Raw genomic sequence first — 19825 nt, 5'->3', positions numbered from 1 at the left:
TTCCCAGTGTTCCCACGGGGTTCGGCACCATCTCTGCCGGGTGACCCCGCAGCACGTTAGCATTTTGATTTCGCGATGCGTTCCGCCAACCCAGAGGGCCACCGGGCGGAGGTGTGCTTGCTCAATGTGACAGCTAAGGGGTCCACTCAGTATGGTGGCAGAAGGTCAAGGTGGGCAATTACCTTCTCCCAACAGAAGGGCAAGTGATGGAAATGAGCCAAGCAGGAAGCCCTGGTATTGATGAGCATATGGCCCTGCTGTCAATCTTTTGTGTCCTTTTACAGTCCAGCTGGGATGCCCATAAAGGGAAAAGGGAAGTTCTGAAGACACATTTAAAGAACTCCCTTTATTGCACCCATAGAGATTCTCCAAGAAGAAAGCGACTCCTGGATTTGGCTTCATGTTTTTTAATGCGTTATGCAGAGCAGCAAGTTTTCTACACAGGCGTCACGGTTCGAGGCCAAATAATGGTAGAACTGTAATAAACTTTGTCAAGAAAATAAATAACAATGGAGAGTTAATGATGGGTTTAGACTATAAAGCTGAAAAATGAAGGGAAGGAAAATAAACTGAAATTCAATTCCGCAAAAGTGGGTGTTCCTTTGTCTTCGCGACACTTTAGCAAGACTCACCAAGATTTTAGAAACAAATAAATATGCATGAAGCAGAGCTTTTCACGTTCGATATTTCGACGTCCTATACGTTAACAATTTGCGTGCTACCATTGGCCGAGCTGCTGGGGATCTGAGGCCGAAAAAGTTTAATAGCCCCATTATATCTTTTCAGACATTTATATCGCAATGACCATTACACAAAAATACACATAATATAAAGTACAGGTGAAGGGACAATATAGCCCCCCCCGCAGAGCACACAGCGCGTCCTTGGACGTAGGCGTCACATAGACGGTTTCCTCAAACGATCTAGATGGAAAGAGCAGGAATGCTCCTCATCCCGCTCGGCATTCTTCCAGCCCCTTAACCACCCCAGCTGCCCTTTCAGAGACGACGGGGGGAGGCCGAGGACTGTTTTCGCGGAACAAATGAACTGTTGCATTGCGCCGGGTGAACGCGAAAGGCTCTTGTACAGAGGAGAGTTGTTATTCTCGCGAAACACGCAGCACACCTAACGAGAACTCGGCGTACGCCACCGGGTCCTGTCATTAGCCGCCCGGGGCCCGCAGCGCCCCGCTGCCTAATTGGCGTAGCCGCCCCGCTAACAAGGCTATCCGACGAGAGAGACGCCAGGCGCCGTCAGATGGGTGCTGCCGGGACTGGCGCGATCCATTTCTTGCTGACATATGAAATGGTGACATTTAAAACAAAAAAGTCTTTCCTGCCTCACATGCAAATTTTTTTTTCTCAAAAACCCTTCATAAGGTGAATTCTCATAGTCCAAAAAACTTAATTACCTTCAATGGTAATTACTTCAGTGGCAAATTGCCTTGCTAATTACTAAATTACGATGCTAATTACTTTAGTGGTAAATTGTTTTAAATGTGTTCCTGAGCCCCATTATTGACATCGATTTAAGGTAAAATATCAGCAAACCCCACTAATATGAGCACAATTATTCAATAATGTGTAATATCAGTTATCATAATACAGCATGAAGCAGTTTTTCCTTCATTAATTACTCCGGAATGATGAATGGCTGCTTGCCTGCACTCGTTCAGCTCTGTCTTACCTATTATACTGTGTCTCACACCTAACACAAACAATCCATACACAGCTTGATACTCAATGTTTACATATTAATTCAACCTTTAATGTAAACAGCAGTAAAGAGAAAAGAAATCAATGAATATAATGAAAATGAAGTGACACTCGCTGAAAAAGTTGACATTGTATATATAGTCCGGAGAGGGGCCACGATTGCCGAGATTATAATAGACGAAACTAGCAAACAAGGGCTAACGGTGGTTGAGAACTTAATGCTGCATGAGTCAAGATATAACTGTGAAGAAGATCACAGGGTGGCTCTTGTCTTGCACTGCTCACCTATTGGAAGATATGGAAAATCCAAATTCACTCTTCATACATGTAAATAAACTCCGGAAAGATGAGGCAGGGGCGTTAAATAAAATGTAAAGTTGAATTATCGCAATCCAAATTGGCATATCTTGGGGTATGACCGTACCAAAAAGGTGATGGACCACCGAGGTCATTGTCCTCAAGCGTCTTCCTTGTTCCAGGAGGAAAAATTTGCACGATCTCCCTTATTTTGTGCACATGAATTTTTGCACTGGCCACAACACATGACCTTTCAGCATATTGGAACAGGGAAACGAAAGGCGCCGGCACAGCGGGTTTCGCCAGTGCCCCTTGTGTAGCAGGGCTAGGGTTCGAGCCCTATTTCAGGTGCCTTGCGGCGGACTGGTGTCCCATCCCCCTTCGGTCTTGCGCCCCGTGCTGCCGGGTAGGCTCTGGCTTACTGCAACCCTGCTATGGACAAGTGGTTGTAGATTGTGTGTGAGATGAGCCAGTGTTGCTTTGACACTAACAATTCCATGGACTCCTACTGGTACCCTCTTCCATGAAGACCTGTCCACTCCATGCATCCTGGGCTGTAATGACAAGCAGATGCCCGCTGCCTGCCTCTTCCCCAAGCATCCCAGTATTTAGCAGGAAAGGCGATGTGTTGAAATTTATCCAGGCTTTAACGTCTTCTTCTGAAAGGATGTCATCTGGGAGTAATAACCCAATATTACCATGAAATATGGAAGATTAACGGGGCATTTATCAAGAAATATTCCACTTGGCTGCCCCACGATCGTCTGCTGGATCCACCTCCGCCGAGAGAAACGGCCCGTTGAATTGCGCCACGCAGCTATTCGCTTGACTCGAATAACACCATGCTTATGAAAGGCAAACACTGACAGTTCAGTAGGCCAGATTTATCTCATAAACCCAGCATCCAGAGGCCCCTGTCCTCCCTCAGGGGCCTGGTTACCTTTCACATGATTAAAGCAGAGGGGACTATACAGGGATCGGACCACAGCACAGCAATCTCTGCAGATAAATATAATAACAATGATGCTTCCACACAATGAGGACTGCAGGGAAGTGGATGAGTTTGCATCTCATAGCCAACTCTGGGGTAGCAGGAGGGGGCTGCATAGCACATGGGGGTGCCACCATTACAATAATTGGATGCTGCTCACCCATGTTGAAAGGAGATCTACATTTACTCATTTAGCTGATGCTTTTCTCCAAAGCAGCTTACAATGTTAATCTGCTTACAATAATTTCCCTATTTACATAGCTGGCTAATTTTACTGGAGCAATTTAGGGTAAGTACATTGCTCAAGGGTACTACAGCCAGAGATGACATTTGAATCTGCGACCTTCAGGTCCAAAGGCAGCAGATCAACCACTACACTACACTACACTACACTAGAGTACACTGCTACATCTATAGAGGTAAGTGTGGTGGACAGCATTCACGCCTGTTGCAGAACAAAGATGCATCTTCAACATGCTGTTTTGGGAACAGCAGGTATGTTACAAGTTCTCCCTCTTGGGCGATGTATGTTCAGATCTATGCTTTGGTATTGGAGATAAACTCTGAGCATCAAATAATTACGTGACGCTGAGTCAGCGCTACCTGCTTGCTTCCTCGCCAAAAGCAAGTCGTTCACCTTTCTCGGATGCGACGCACACCTCGTCCACAGTTACACTGCAGCGCGCACAGAGTGCCCATTCCGGGCATAACGTGCAACAATCCGCCCACAGCTCGCAGGAACAGGACCACTGGAAATTTCTCCTTCCCAGATAAAAGGAGGAGACTGGAGTACTTTTCCTGTATTTCTTAACAGTGGCTACTCTAAACGTTTCTATTGCAGTTTTTCTGTTAAAACTGTATCATAATTAAAATCATAATTAATTTCTCATTTACAGCATTTAGTGCAACGCTATAGAATTTGGGGCAAACTGGCTAAACTGGATACTTTACTGGAGCACATCAGGGTTTGTACCTTCATCAAGAATCCTACAGCAGTAGCAGGGAGAGGGGCTAGAAGCAGCGAACTTCAGGTTACAAATCCTTGTCCTTTATCACATTACCTAGCTGCCTGCCTGCCACATTAGTGGAAAAAGAAATATCTTAGACAAACCTGAAAGGCAGCCAGAGAGTGGAAGCGGAAGATGTATGGAGTTCGGGATTAAAACAGAACGGCACCAAACCAAGGACTGCCTGTTAGAAGGCGTTACCTCCTGAGACCCAAATGCGGACGACAAAGTGGGATTAGAACCTATGAAGAATCTCCAGCATTCCGTCTTTCAGATATAAGCAAGCATGTGACTTCAGTGCAAACCTTGGTTCTAGTAGAGGTAATGAAAGGTCTTATCTGGTGTGTCTTTGCGTGTGTGTGTGTGTGTGTGTGTGTGTGTGTGTGTGTGTGTGTGTGTGTGTGTTTCTGCAGCTGTTACCTTTGGGCCTCTGGATGCAGGTGTGCTGGTTGTCACTCAAGAAGAAGCCCTCTCGGCAGCGGCACTCGTAGCTGCCCATCATGTTGACGCAGATCTGCTGGCAGCCGCCGTTCCCCTCCGCGCACTCGTCCACGTCTGGCCGTAGACGGACAGACACACGCACAGAAAGACAGACAGAGAGAGAGAGAAATGCATTACAGAGCTGTAGGGAGCTTCCTGTCTATTGCCTCTTCCTTATAACAGTGAAAGTCACATTGCATGGCATCCGAAGCCAAGGACAGGAAGTGTCAGAGCATCAAAGCAGAAGAAATCGATGACACGCAGCACTGCGTGACATTAGGTAGCCGGCCTGAGCCGGCTTCACCTGCATGCTGAAAGGACAGTCCTTACATAACTTTGCTTTATGGTAAACTTCCCAGCCGCACTAGGTCAGCTCGGTCCGCTGGACTAAGCCAAGAGCGGCTACTCTCTGTCTGGCCGAGTGAAAAATGGCAAATAAAGGGGTTATGCAGCAGGATAACGAGTGTTTTCATCTCAACATGTCCATCATGCCTCATCCACAGTCCAATTTTCTATTGTGGGAAAACAGTAAGTCGATATGGACAGACCAAGTGGTGACCCTCTGTTCCCGTACATTTTTTCGACTCAGACCACATTCTGCTCTAAGTGCCTAATTCTAGGGAACTGACATTCAAAAGCTGTCTTTGGCTATTACTTTTGTAGTGACTCGCTGCCAGTTTTAATTGCCACGCTTGTGTTTGTTGCGATGCCGTCATCTCAGACATCACTTGTGCGCGCCTTCGTTCCCTCCGGGGGCCGAAAGCGCGGGGGACAATGTTTTCTCCTCCTGCGCTGTCCGCACAGTCCACGAAAGCGAGGCGAGCGTAAAGGCTCCACCAGACATGAAGGTGACAAACACCCAATAAGCGATTCAACTTCCGTGAACTTTACCAGAAGCCAACACTTTAGGAGCCCAAAGCTAGGGATGGCGTTTTTGCGGGACGGTGGAGACTCACCGGCTACCAGCTTACATCTACAGCGTAACGACATTTAATTCAATATTTAATTTAATAATTTCAAGAAATTTCGGTCGTTTTCCACTAATGTTCCATTAATTATACCGTGTTACTTTCATTTCGAATGCTGTACCCCCATTTTTGGGCATCGTGTTCCCCTGTCCACGTTCAGGTGACGATGGAGAGGGACCCCCGTGTGACACCAAGGCTGCTGTGTAAAGGGACCGTTTCTGTTCCATTGTGTCCTGTTACAGTAAACTCCAGAGAGAAAAGGTCCCTGTTGTCACCAGGCTCTTTCTGGGTGTTCTGCGGCGCCACTGGAAATCCACTACACAGCTGTTGCAAGGCCTTTTAACACTGCAACACTGCTGCGCATCACAGTGTTTCCAGCAGTTTATAGGTCCTTTTTAGTCGAGCGCTTTTATGAAGAGCACAGGGTCACAGCAACATACAGGTAGAGACAGTACACTGAGAAGTGTGATCTGATTTGCATGCCAATTATAATGAATTCTGGAATGTCTGGATGCCCTTCAGGAAGTAATTGGAAAGTGTTACCCGATCATACCTGTGATACTTTTTTTTCTTTTGACCTTGAGCTCTCACTCTATATGCACTGATGTATTTGTAAATTCTCGGTGTTATAAGTCTTCAAGTGCGAGACAGAGAAGTACGTAAAAACATCCAGCCAAAGAGTGCAGCGGAATATTCATTTGTTAAAAAGGCATAAGTCAGGAATTTTCCTTAGCTTTTTCGACAGCATGTTACACATTTCCTGTACATTTTCATCTTAAACAATTTTTGTCACTAATAAACACATACATGCATTAATGGAGAAAAATTCATTGTTTTGCTGTTTATCATTTTTCACTTAGTATGGGCTTCCTTGCTTTTCAATCAACTATCCTTTTTAGGATCCTAACTACTGCACAGAAACCGTTAAAGGCGGGAACGATCTTCCGCGCTTTGTTAGTGCGTTTCATTTTATGCCGAGGCCATATTCAAAAAGTGAGTATGAATCCAATGAGTTCCGCCCTTTCGTTTAAAAATCGTTTGTATTTTATTGGGATTCGGCAACCCCAACGCCATATTTTTACAGCGCGGTGCATTATTATAGTCGCGCCTTTAAGCATACAGGCTCAGCACACGTAAGCCGCAAAGGCGGCGGAACTTCACAAAAGCGGCATCCCTGAGAGAGGAGATGGGGATCGCTCGTGCGACACGGTGGAGCAGCGGCTCAGGCACGAAGGCCCTCGACCGCAGGAAGCGCCGCCGCCGCACGCTCCTCCTGGGGCAGGGACGGCGTTCAGCCCGCGGCTCTTTCGCGCAGCGGGATCCCCAGGCGGAAGGAGCCGGAGGCGGAGGCGGACTGAGACGCGTGCGTCGTCGGCGGCCGCGAGGGGCGTCGGAGCAAACAGACGCCCGCCGGTCTTTCGCATGTCTGCTTGGCCGCAGACTGCTCTGCTAGCCGAACCGAAAACTCAGGTGCGCCGGCTGGAACGTATCACGGTCCCTCAAGTACATCTCCCCGGTCTGTCCTGGGCAGTGGCCCTCATGCAGGATGCTTTCAGGGCACTTGTTACACTGAGATAAGGCAGTACAGGCAGCGCTGAGCTTGATCTGGAGCAGCGGGTAGCTCGTTGCTCAGGGAACCCGAAAAACAACTGAAAAAATTACAGGTTCGCATCCCAGCCTGGAGGTAGCTAGTTCGTCCGATATGCTTCAAACAAAATATCCAGGTGAAATACTCTAAGTTATGCACACACTGGGTAAAGGCAGCTCATCTGTAGCCAAACATCGTAACTACCTTTAAAAAAAAGTCAGCTCAACTGCGATACATTTACGTGCGCCGAAAGCACTGTTCGGCAATTATTGACCAGAGTTTAGGACTTATTTTGGTCCAAGGTGACTTACTCTGCTGAGTACAAGATACCACGCTAGGGTAACAACAGTAATTTACCTTTTTTATAGAGCAGAGCGATGCAACACATACACAGACACACATCCACTCACACACACTAAGGGCAACTTAGAGTGAAAAAATCTACCTGAAATACATCTTTGGACTGTGAGAGGAAACCAGAGCATTCGGAAGAAACCCGTGTGAACACGGGGAGAACACGCAAACTCCGCACAGACTGCTCCGATTCAAATCCACATCTGATGTATAGCCCAGGAAGACAGGAGCAGTGCTACTGTACAAGAAAACGGTGCAGTAAAGTGACCCTGTGGTGCGGAAGGTAGCAGTCCCTGCGGAAAGGCTAGACTGGAGAAGCTCTTCCATTGCAGACAAGTTTGCCTTTACCTGGAAGGACAAGCAGGGATTAATTACCCAGCGCACCTGCTGACTCAAGGTGCTGAAATGAGCACCTCATTTCCTAGACAACACAGAAGCGCGGCGGATGCGTAATGTCAGCATCACGCGGCCCGACGACACACGGGACGGGCCTCCCGCTACGCCCAAGTCCGGATCGATTGAGGTCAAAGAGGTCAAAGACGGAGGTGGGGCAGAAACCGGCTGCCCCTGTAGATTTCCAGGATTAGTTTTTCCTTCTAACGGGGTTGGTCAGTGTAACACGCCCATGGAACGTGTTTCTGCGGACACCGGAGGCAGACTGCCGTCCAACCAACCAACCACCCAGCAAACCCACAATCCACTGCATGATCACCAACGGAAGCCGCATGGGAGCCGCTCCTGCGGATCAGAGCGACGATGACTGCGGCTGCGGGTGTCTCTCGCTTCTCAGGGACCGGGGATGTTGGAATCCTACCCGCCTCCTAGGCCCTCTGTACACACAGCACTTTTTTAATAAGCCGTCATGCGAAACTAATTTTCTGTCTATTTGTCCAGTCTGGAAAGGAGGACGGATTAAGTTTCTGTTCCGAGGGGATTCTCAGTGTCACAGAATTTTTTTTAAAAAAAAAAAAAGAAAAAAAAAAGAGGTTTGTCGCAAACACACACAAATACAAATAGAAATAGAGATGTCCTGCTCAAGTGAGGCTGAGCCACAGGATCAGCGTTTGACCCCCATTACTTCCAGCTCAATCTGTCTCTCACATGTTTTCATTACTCGTGTCCCTTCTCCTCACCCCCGACGAGAGAACCTGAGGAGCGTCAGGCGGGTGACACGCCAACGTGTCCTCGAGTGGGGCGTTCGACGTGATGACTCCTCGCGAGGTGACAAGGTCTGTGTTTCTCTGCTGCATCCTGGCAGCATCCGCTCCCATTCGCCGGGGGCGGAGGGGGGCGGGGGGGAAGAAGCACGCTTTCAGCTTAACGCCCAGGATCCTGGGACTGCGTCTTTGCAGATAAACTGGTAGGCACCTCACACACCAGCTCCATCCCTCCTGCCCTCCAAACACAAACACAAACACACACACACACACACACACACATATCCAGCCTTAATGCATCAATGCAGCATCAATGCAGGTTTCATTTCCTGGTCCCTGTGAACGAACGTCAGTAGATCCCTCCCGTTCAAATAGCACCAATAATTGCTTGTGTTGTGTGGCGGGTGAGGCCTGCGTCCAAAGCAAATATTTCCAAACGGAAAAGGATCCCGGCACGACTTAAAAAAGTGCTCGTGTTATTCGGACTTTAAAAAGTTTTTTTTTTTTTTTTTTTAAATTCAAGCAAATGGAAAAATGCCTTAATCAAGTTAAAAAAGACTCTCGGTTATGAAGAATGAGACATATTTCGGCCCTTGCCGTTTCGAAAAAAGCATCGACAAGGGGGGAAAAACTGGAGAAAGATTAAGAGATCGGCTCTATTTGCAGAGACTGCGTCCTCTGGCCTCTCAGATAGCCTGGCTGTATATATAACATTTGGCCTTGCGCTGAGTCCTGGAGATGTGTAAACACTGCGACTGAGTTACAGCGTCTCCGCTCTGGATTTTTTTCTTCTCTTTTTTTCGGGAGGCGCTTGGTTCTGCGCGATGGAGAGAAATGAGCTGCAGGAACCCCAACCCCTTATCTGTGCCACTGTGACGCAACCAAATTCTTGGGCCTATTTTCATAACAAAGTCCCCCCCCCCCCCCCCGACCCCCCACCCCGACGTCTCCGCCGGTGTCCGCAGGCGAGCCTAGAGAGCTCATAAATAGGAAAACAACCCCCGTTCCCCTGCTATTTCCACGGTTTCGGCACTTACCTTTTAATAATTTACCAAATGCAAAGCACAAACGTAGCCATAAGCGTCCAGAAGAGCATCACGCCCGTGGGTAGCCGGAAACAACAAAGCCGCCTAAACATCTTCTCCCCTTCGCCGTCTATCTCGGTGGCGTGGGGCCGAAATTAAAACAAGATTCTTTATTTTTTTTCCAAATAGGATTACAGGATTTCCTTTTTTTTTCCCCCTCAAAAATTTTCCATTGCTTATAAAAGAACAGGAGCTCAGTGACACGAGTGTTTTTTCCCCCACTTCGCAAAAAACCCTGACCACGGCGCCGGGTTTGAAATTAGTCTGAAGTGGACATCAGAACCCAAGGCCCACTAAAAGGAACAAATATATCAGCACTGTACATACAGGTCCATATTAAGCAGACCGCAGGGTGACGCTTGCTTGAAACTGTGTCCGCAGAGGTTAGGATGTTCTGCCCAGTGGCAGTTTTGTATTAAGACTAACTGACCGTGTTCTCTTCTTGGAAAAAAGTGCACCTTTCACACTGTCTCAGGCAGCGTTCATGGGGTTCCGTAGTGCTGTGATAATTAACCATTATTTAGCTGACATACAAGGTTAAGTCTGGGGTTTGGCCTGTGCCTCCTGTGTCGCGGGTCTGGGGTTCGAGGCCCGCTTGGTGTGCCTTGCGACAGACTGGAGTTCCATCCAGGGTGTGTCCCCTCCCCCCCGGGCCCTGCACGTGGCGTTGCCGGGTAGGTTCTGGCTTGCCGCGACCCCGCTGGGGACAAGCGGCTGTGGCCGTTGCAAATCAAGGGTAGTACAACAGGAGCAGAGGCGCAAGTTAACATCTTCTGATTGCAGGACAACAGCTTTAACCACTATGCCACCTGCTGGCATGATCTAGCTGTTTGCTCTTCGCAAACCCTCAGCTACGGCCTTGAGTGGGGAAATTTCGCCCGACGGCTCGGTACGCAAACGAGCCTCGCAGCGTTTCCGCCAGAACGAAACCCCCAAGCGCTAAAGTGAGAAGTCTGAAGTAGGGTGAGTTTGACGGGACTCATCCGGCCACTTGTCCGGGGCCCCTTGCTTCGACTCTGCTATCCCACCGTGTTGTTTAAGATGTCTGTGGTCCAGGTCTGATTTTTCCATCCTCACATATTGAAGGGTGGGGAGGGGGACTTAATTTCACGCTCCAGCCGAACAAGGTTGAACGATCCTGCTGGGGAACGGTGTTGATATTTCCCCGAGGAAGGACCTGAATTACGGAACGTGCTGAGACTCCAGGCGGCTAATCACCTGCTCCCGCTTTCTGAAGTGAGTTTAGCTCAGAGCGTGGCCCAAGCCGTTAGTGTCGCTACATAATTAAAGTCGAACGAACTGACGCCGCTAGAGGATGTCTGGGGCGGGGTGTGGTGGAGGGTAGTAAATATGAACCTCTCAGAAGCTGCGCTTTCATTTTCCTCCAGATTCCTCCAGTGTTTCTCCGCTCAGGGGCTTCTGGGAATCCGCTAAGCTCATCATCGACATGGTACCTCTCAATTAGCAGCTGGATGGACGGAGGTGCGGGAAGCTGTGACCAGAGTGCATGCGGGAGGAGTGGCTTCAGATCCGTCCGAGGTGCACCTTCATAATGGGTGGAGGTGGAGGTTCCAATTCCTAGGTGTTACTCTCATGAAAGGAGTATGTTTGGACCACTCGCTGATTCGAACCCGCAACGTTTCAACCCAATCAGAGTACGTTCACGTTAGAAAATGTCGGGTTCTTCCTCCGTGGAAGGGGTAGCTTAAGAGTCAGCGGTTCCGTCTCCACTTCGGTAATGATTAGAATCAGTCAGGGTTAAGTGAGTCTCGCTCCTTAAGTGGGAGGTTGACAATGAAGTCAAAATTCCATCGCTCAGGAGCCACGGATGATTGCCTTTCCCACCTACCGCGATTGTTAATACAGGGGCCTAGATAGTGTTGCTTCAAGATGAGCATCACGCAACATCATGGGACTCCAGCATTCTATCCTTTCAAATCATCCGTTGCCTTGGTGGCATGCCATATCGTGTTGACTTTGTGCATCAACGACTTTCTTATGCGCGCGATCGGCACTCTGCTGCAAGTGCATAACTTGGCGGGAATTCAAGCACTTTCCGGCATAATCTTCTTCTTTGTAGATGGCAGGGAGTGGCAAATTGCGAAGCCCACGCGCACCTTCCAACGCACACCGCCGAGCTTACAAACAGAGGCGCTAATGGGCTGCAGAGCCTTTCTGCAATATCGTGAACAAGGTACAGCTCTCTCGAGGGAGTCAAGGACTAGGAATGAGACCTGAGAAAGAGAAGTGACATGGAGAAACATCTGACATAGCCTCTTCTCCGTCATGGAATTTGTCTCTCTCCAGCAGGTCCTTGCCTTCATTCTTCACTGGAGCAAAGAAAACCTGGTCCATACCAGCTAAGCAACAACTTCCACCTCTTCAAGACACACATCACTCGTCAACAGTGACACTCATTCATTTGTGAGACGCTTTTCTCCAGAGCGACATTCAACTTGGTAAAAAAAGAAAGATAGAGATACATACATGCGATTCTCAACGTCCAACACCACCATTGGCACCACAAAATACACAAGTGGCAGCATATACAATTGATAAGGTTTTCTAATGCAGCGTAATGCAGATAACGTAGAACAAGTTCATGAAGCAGACTGGAGATCTGGATAGAAGTGAATCTGAAAAAGATGAGTTCTGAGACCTTTCTCGAATGTTGAGAGGGACTCAGCAGTTCTGAGTGAGGGCGGGAACTTCGGGCTTTTGATACTGTGAAATTGTGCTCCCTCAAGCTCAAGGGACTGGAATTGATGTTGGGTGCTGCTGACCTGAGGGCCGGACCCTACGTCAACCTGACCTAAGGAACTTACACGAACGGCTCGCTCTGTCCTCCTGGGGAGGATGGCTCACGGGTCGCTGGACATGTGATTTGTGGTTCCATTCCCATTAATCTATTGCACGGTATTTTCACAGATGGTTATGAGATCTGGTCCGAGCAGGCGAACCACAATGATAAAGAGAATTCCAGCAACTGCAGCTTAGGACTAAGAAAAACACATAAGTCACTCACACGAGTGACACAAAAGGAAACAAGGGCAGTGCACACGCTCTCCATCGTCGCGGAGCGCCTCCTTCCCACAGATCGTGTCGTGTTTCTCCCTCGGAGGGTGAGGTTTGATCCACAGATCTGCCCGCGCTCACAATTAGGGATGCAGCACAGTCTCTCCACATAGGACTGCAGCACTAATAACCTTGTCTGCCTTGTGGTATAATCAGCGGAGCTATTTTTACGGACAGTTTAGTCTGATCTGGCATCTGACTGGCAGCCCTGTTATTATTCCATATTACCGTGGTAACAGATTGGCGGCTGCTCCGGGGGCAAGGGTAAACACAGCGGCAGTCCCCGAGGAGGCAAGCGGTGGCACACGGGGATTGACATCTGACTTGGAAGTGTCTCCGCTTGTCACCGGGCTGCAACGTGGGGCCACTTTCTGCATCGCTGGGACGTGCGCTCAAGCATAACCAAGGGAATCAAACCGACACCCACCACACGCGGCCCGAGGCCCTTCCTCATCACCCCTTCCAATCCCTCAGAGATGCTGTTATTTCCCTGCAGAGGCAATTATCAGGCATGGTGTCATGCACAGAGGCGGCGGGGGGGGCCCACGCAGCAGTTGCCTTGTTAGGGACGCTGATGCCCGTCTTATTTTCCCTGCCATGTCAGGCCCAGACAAAGGACTGGAGCCACCCTGCTATGCCTCTATCCACAGAAGGCCAGATTACCAACGCCTGCTGTGTCGCAGCAGCACCTCTGGGATTCAATGCGGTGTGGACCTCCCCCACATATATTTGCTGACCGCTGACAGCACACACGATGTCCTGAAGGAAGCGACACGGTGATGAGAGCGGGAGGAAGATGCTAGGCCACTGCGAAATGTCATCACTGCATACAAGAAATGTGGGCCATATTTCTCAGTAAGCCATGGCTAACGCTTTACGCTGAAACTGTATGGCTCTGCTCAAACATATCTAACAGGTTTTTCCCTGAAATTGTTTCGTTTCTAATTGTGTACCTAATGTTATTTACATTTAAGGTTGAAAAGAAAAGTGCATTTCACCGACAGGCAGAGTTTTGGATAAGCGATGGTCAAAGCGCAGATAGTTAGTGTGATACCACACGTTACACGTGTAGCTGCCGGTAGAAGTGAGTCTGATAAGAAATACTAAGGTGGTCATGAGAGATGGTGCAAATTTATACATGTACATGTATACCTTTATACAATTTAGGCATTTATACACTTTACAGAGCTGTTAAGAAGTGTGTCTGAAAGAAATGCATTCACACATATATTTAAATGCATCTGGAGAGTTCCTTATTCAAAATTTGACGGGATTCAGCAGTTCCGAGGGACTCGGCGAGCTCATTCCATCACACTGAAGACAGGACCATGATCTTGTCATGGGTGGATGCAGGAGACCAAGTGGGCGGACTCAAATGCCGATGCTCAAGTCGTTTCATAGGCGTGCGGTCGCCAAGAGTGCGGTTGTCAGGGACGCCATGGATGCCAGTGACAGATCTGAAAGATTTCCGCAAAACGTTCAACTCCTCCAAAAAAAATCGAAATTAAGATTATTATAATTAATGCAGTTATCTTATTAGTTGTTCTGCAGCAAATGTTTTTATTGAAACTGATTTACAGAGCTCTGAGTTTTGCCCATTAACACAGCAAGACATTTCTGTGACACGGGCTGGATTAAGTACCTTCCTCAAGGATGCAACAGCAAGGTCCTCCCCGAAAAAACAAAGAAAAGCAGACAGGCAGACAAGGCTGGTCATTATTGTACGATCCGGGGTGCTAAATCAAGTAAAAGTAAAGCGAAGAACAGACAAGCAGGAAAAAATATGTGTATAAGAGTGCAAATTTACAATTACATATGAGCACCTGACAATTCCAGCAGCCGTTGTTTACTGTTCTTCGCTCAAATGTTCGTTGGGTTTCGCGGTTTCGGTTTTTTGCCTTAGTAGTTGTTCGACACATTTCACATATACAGACCTGGCCACAGGATGTAATACCTCTCCCACACACTCTCCCGCAGGATGTGCCGGGTACACACCGCCAGCCCCGAGAAGCCTTAATCCTCGCCTCTCCGTGCGCAACCCATGCAGGGAAGAGAACGGTCTCAACCGAAGGCGCCGTGCAGTTCAGCGTGTTTCGCATGGAGTGTGTGTGTGTGGAGCTGAGCGGCGGCACTGGTAGATAAAAATCGTGATTGCCTCATTCGGCCTTTGATGGGGGAAGTAAAAAGGAAAAAGGCCTCTCCGCTCATCCGAAAGTTTATCCGTGCTGAACTTGATTTAGCGGCCCCCATAAACCTAACTCAGCACGAGTGGGGCCAGGAGCAAAGGGCAAAGGGGAAAGCCATCAGCGGGGGGTGGGGGTGGGGGCGAGCGCTGGAAGGCCAGCCAAGGCAGCCTGAGCGCTGTCGATAGCTGGGTAGTTATGTGGGTGGGGCACGTGCCATGATCACACACGCACACACACGCGTGCACATGCACCCCCCCCCCCCCCACACACACACACACACACAGACAAGAAAGTACAAGCTTCTGCTTGAGACTGGAGCCGAAAGTCAGCGTGTATTGTGGGAAGAGGACGGCCGCCGCAGAAGGGACGGCCCTGTATCCCGAACAGACGAGGCTCAGTCCGAGGCCTGTGACGCCCAGCTCGTAAATCACGCGGCCGCGGCACGCCGGGAGCCCGTACGTCGGCGGTGCGGGAAATGAGCCGCGCGCAACAAAGTGGCCCGTGCTAAATGGCTCAGAAAACTGCTCTGCACTCATGTCTCTGAGCGCAAGAGTGTGTGTGTGTGTGTGTGTGTGTGTGTGTGTGTGTGTGCGTAATGGGGAGAACGGGGGCATGGAATTGAGGAAAACGTGTGAAGGACACGCACACCTGTGCGCCAGCATAAAGTGATCCGTGAAACAGCTGTCCTCTCCTGGCAGTTCTTAATTAACATTGAGAGGGACGGCGGGCGAGACGGCAGAAGCGGGGGACAGAAAGAGAGGACGACCGAGGGAGAAAGGGAGACTTTTTCAATAAACATTACGCCATCCGAGCATTCCTGCCATCGCAATTTTGAATTTTGCTTCTTTTGATATATGGAAGAGTTGTGCAAACCACTGCAGGTATTTGAACCCGAACCTGTGGGACAGATACCGAGAGACGGAGGGAGGAAGGCGAGGAGAGCGATCCCCCAGCCGCAGGTTGACACAAGTCAGCCCGCCGTCTGCGGGGAGGGGGAGGGAGCGGGGGAGGGCCCGGCACCAGCCTGCCATCACCCAGGTTTCTTTCAGCGCTTTGCCCCCTGGGGGGCTGACTGCGTGTCTGCGGCCTGGAAGCGGGCACAGCGGAGTGCTGGGCGCTGGGTGGGGGGGTGTATGGAGGGACTGACAGACTGCAGGCAGCGCAGGACACAGGGTCCAGCCTGCAAGGTGTGTGAGCAGCATGTTTAGCACCAGGTGCGCACTTAGTAGGTGGCCATGAGCAAAGCCAAGAGGGAACCCAACAGCAACTGCCACTGCAACACCACAGCTTTTGTGGGTGAAACACAAGTTGAAGTGATAGGTTAACTGCTATTCGTTTCGATATTAAACGTGGGGCGGCACAGTGGGTAGCGCTGGTGCCTCACGGCCCCTGGGTCGGGGCTTTGGATGTGGGTTCAAATCCGGTCCGCCTGCATTTCGCTTGCATGTTCTCCCTGTGTTTGAGTGGGTTTCCTCCAGGTTTCCCGCTTTCCTCCCCCAATAAAAGACATGCCTCAGGAGAACCAGTCCCTCTAAATTGTCTATAGTGTGTGTGTGTGTGTGTGTGTGTGTGTTATGTGAGTGAGACTCTGAATGAGTGTATGTGATTGCACCATGCTGGACTGGTATCCCATCCAGAATGTGCCCTGCCTTGCGCTCTGTGCTCCCAAGATAGATTGTGGACCACCATGACTAGACTAGTTTTTATAGCTAATAAATGAATGAGTTGATTAATATATTAAAAACTTTGGTGCATTTACCACAGAAATGATGCAGTCACATAGAAGTGAATATCATAATGAAAACCGGATGATGCAGTAAATCACTGCACCGACGCAGGGCCCTGTTATCCGTGGAGGGGCACTAAAGGGTGGGTCGCTAGGATATAGCCCCTACAGCAGGCGCCGGGCCGTCAGGGAAGCTGTGGGACTTGAGCCCATTAGAGGAGGACTCAAAAAACCCAACGTGATGTGGAGGACGAAAGGCTGCCTTTGGCCACGGGGTCAAGCAGTTTACCGTTGTACTCACACCACGTGACACACTCATGCCGACAGAGTCCCGACCTGACCGGGACGGTGGAGGGGTCGCGTCGCCCGAACTGTGCGACCCTCTTAGGGTCGACGTAGACAGTCGGCGGGTGTAACTTTAAACCCTGGGAAAAGCGGTCCAACCGACAGGGTCAGCCTTTTATTTAACCGACCCCCCTCGCGTGACTCCCATGAAGCTATATTTAAACATACATGGAAATAATAAAAGTGAACAAGTCTCATTCCGTTATATAACAAAATTTACAAGAAAAAAAGTGAAATGGCAGAAGCCAAAAGTCGGAAGAGCCAAAAAATAAATCGTCTGGAGGTATCAGGTTCGACTAAAGCTCATTTGTCACGCTCATAAAGGTTACTGACAGCTAGTAGCTGGAAGACAAGAATCCCTTTCTTCATGTTGTGGCACGGATTATGAAAGAAATACAGCGGTTTGTAGAGTATCTGCACACGAAGCCTTGCAGGGTAACTTATTATTACTACTACTTTGTTGCTCAGCCAGCACTTTTCTCCAGAATGACTTACAACTGTACTCATGTCTACAGCGAGATTCTCTTACTAGAGAAATTCACTTTAACGGTGCTTCTACAAGGTTCAACAGCAGCACCTTCCTTTTAGTCCTTCTTTAGTCTGTAACCTCTTATTGACATTTAAAATGTTGACCCAAGACAGAATCCCACTGGGACTCCGTAAGCATTCCATATACCCCCCACCCCATCAGCGGGTCTCTGGCCCCCCATAGGCTTACCTAGACAGTTGTGTCCATCGTGCGCCAGGCGGAAGCCGTCGTAGCAGGTGCAGCGGTAGTTACCCGGGATGTTGATACACTCGTGTACGCATCCACCGTTGTACTCGGTCTCACACTCGTCGATGTCTGGGGGAGGTCAAAGACGATACTCAGACGTGTCATCTGGACACTCATAACTCAGCATAACTTCCACGCACAGGTGGTATCAGACTTACAACATACGCGAGTTACAACATCCGAGACTTACAACAACCCTCCCATTAACATTATTTTCCATGTATTAAGTACCGACGTCTGGTTGTAACATCTCAAGACGACCGCTCCATCTGCCGTGTGATAACATCGACTGCCTGTTTTTTTTTTTTTTTTTTTTTAAAAAAAACCTTTCATTTGTGATTCATTTCAAGTTACTTGTCATTTAAAATGTTGAGTAAGCCGGAAAGTGAGAGCCCTGGTGGTGCTGAGAATAAAAAAGCGATAGAAAATAGATTTAGAAATGAAAAGTAAAAATAATAATGTAGTATTAAAATATCATTTTAAGACTGTATTATTATTCTTATTATTATCATTTAAACATGAACAATTTGGGAAATTAGCACTATCATACAGTGGAACATTTATGAGAGTTAATAGTTTATCTATCCTTATGGCTCGTGAAGTGGAGTATTAAGGGTTTTGTGACCTATAAGAAAATAACACAGGACTGCTGGAATCGAACCCCATCGTAAGTCGAGGACCACCTGTAATAACGTACACTCTACTATACATACTGTACTCTATATACACTTTTAGTTTACGGTGTTAACGGGAGCATCTACCGGAAGAAAATGAAAAAATGAAAGAGTGACTGTCCAAATTTAAAGGGACAATAAAGAAACAAGCGTGGAGAGCAATGGGAGTGAAAGCATTGATGGGTAAAAACTGCGGTTGTTCTGAGGACAGAAGAAAGAGCAGAGGGGATGAAGTGGTAGAGGCAGGTAAGAATTATGGCAAAAGGGTGTGAGGAGGGGGTAGGAGTTACAAGGAATGATAAAAGTGTGCAAAAAATCGAAAGGAAATAATGAAGGTGGGAGTCAAAGAGTGAGGGAAAGAGATGGAGAGGGAGGAGGAGAGAGAGGCGGGCCGTGCAGGTGCCAGAGCTAATCGGTGGACAAGAAGCAGACCTCCAGCTGAAACAACAAGTACAAGGATGGCCCTAAGCCGCGGCAACGCGGAAAGGACATGCAAGCAGTCCCAGGTTGCTTGCCGGCAAATTTGATACAAATTAACCGGCTACTCCAGGCCGGGTTTGTAGTCGCCGGCGCTCAGCAGCGGGCGCAAGCACTTAATTCGAGTCAACAGAGTTGGGAGGCGCCATGAGCCCTTGCTGGTGTTCCAGGGAGGCTATGTGCGGCTTGGAACAGGCAGTGGGGTCCCAAGTGCCACGAGAGCAACATCAAAAGTGCACCTCCAACGAGGGGATGTGCTATTTGATGTCCCAGACAGCTACACCCACATCATCCGTCATCATCCTTCAGATAATAAGCTCGAATTAGCTAACAAAACAGCAGCCACCCGGAATGAGTAACAGACATTTCGGTCGTCCGCTGCAGCTCAGAGCAGATTTACCGGCAGGATGAGTCCATTGGCCAGACTGGTAAACACTTCCGATGTATTGTTACTTGCATTTACCACAAGTTCTGTTAAGGATGTAATGATAGTTTTATATTTTACATGCTTCTGGTATGTCAAATTCATAGCAGTGGCACATAAAATATAAAACTATCAAGGTCAGAAAGTGAAACATGACAAAGACCGGGAAATGAGGCTTGAAGTGCTGCCACTTGAGCTGGTGGACACGATGGGGCAAAAGAGACCAGGTCAAGGTTTCCATCCTTGGCAAAACATCACGTAAAGGGTACCTGGACGTTCAATCAGCGAAGGACATCACTGTGAAAGACCGAACCTATGAGAAGCAGGTTATTCAAAACCATCCCTACGTCTCACCCTCTTACTTCATGACCACTTGCAGCCCCCTCAGCATTTCGGCAGTTTTTATGAACCAAAGGGAGGGTCATGTCCAGACTGGACCCAAAGCCCAAGCGGAGACTCAGAAATATTCCTGTTCAAACATCTGTCGGGTTATAGAGTCAA

At 48.7% G+C, this 19825-nt stretch overlaps 1 protein-coding gene across 4 annotated transcripts in view; it reads right to left on the bottom strand.

Moving 5' to 3' along the window:
* The window catches only part of scube3 (signal peptide, CUB domain, EGF-like 3), an 84785-nt gene that overhangs the window by 43419 nt on the left and 21541 nt on the right, over nt 1-19825 (bottom strand). For all 4 annotated transcript variants that reach the window (XM_018760154.2, XM_018760155.2, XM_029246492.1 and 1 more), the window contains exons 3-4: nt 17693-17818; nt 4431-4565 (exon numbers count right to left, since the gene is read on the bottom strand). In XM_018760154.2, the coding sequence (XP_018615670.1) occupies nt 4431-4565; nt 17693-17818 (261 nt within the window). The remainder of the gene's footprint in view (nt 1-4430; nt 4566-17692; nt 17819-19825) is intronic.

Source organism: Scleropages formosus, chromosome 19, assembly GCF_900964775.1.
Source record: "Scleropages formosus chromosome 19, fSclFor1.1, whole genome shotgun sequence".
In the NCBI taxonomy this organism is placed as follows: Eukaryota; Metazoa; Chordata; class Actinopteri; order Osteoglossiformes; family Osteoglossidae; genus Scleropages; species Scleropages formosus.
This window is presented reverse-complemented; position numbering and strand designations above follow the sequence as displayed.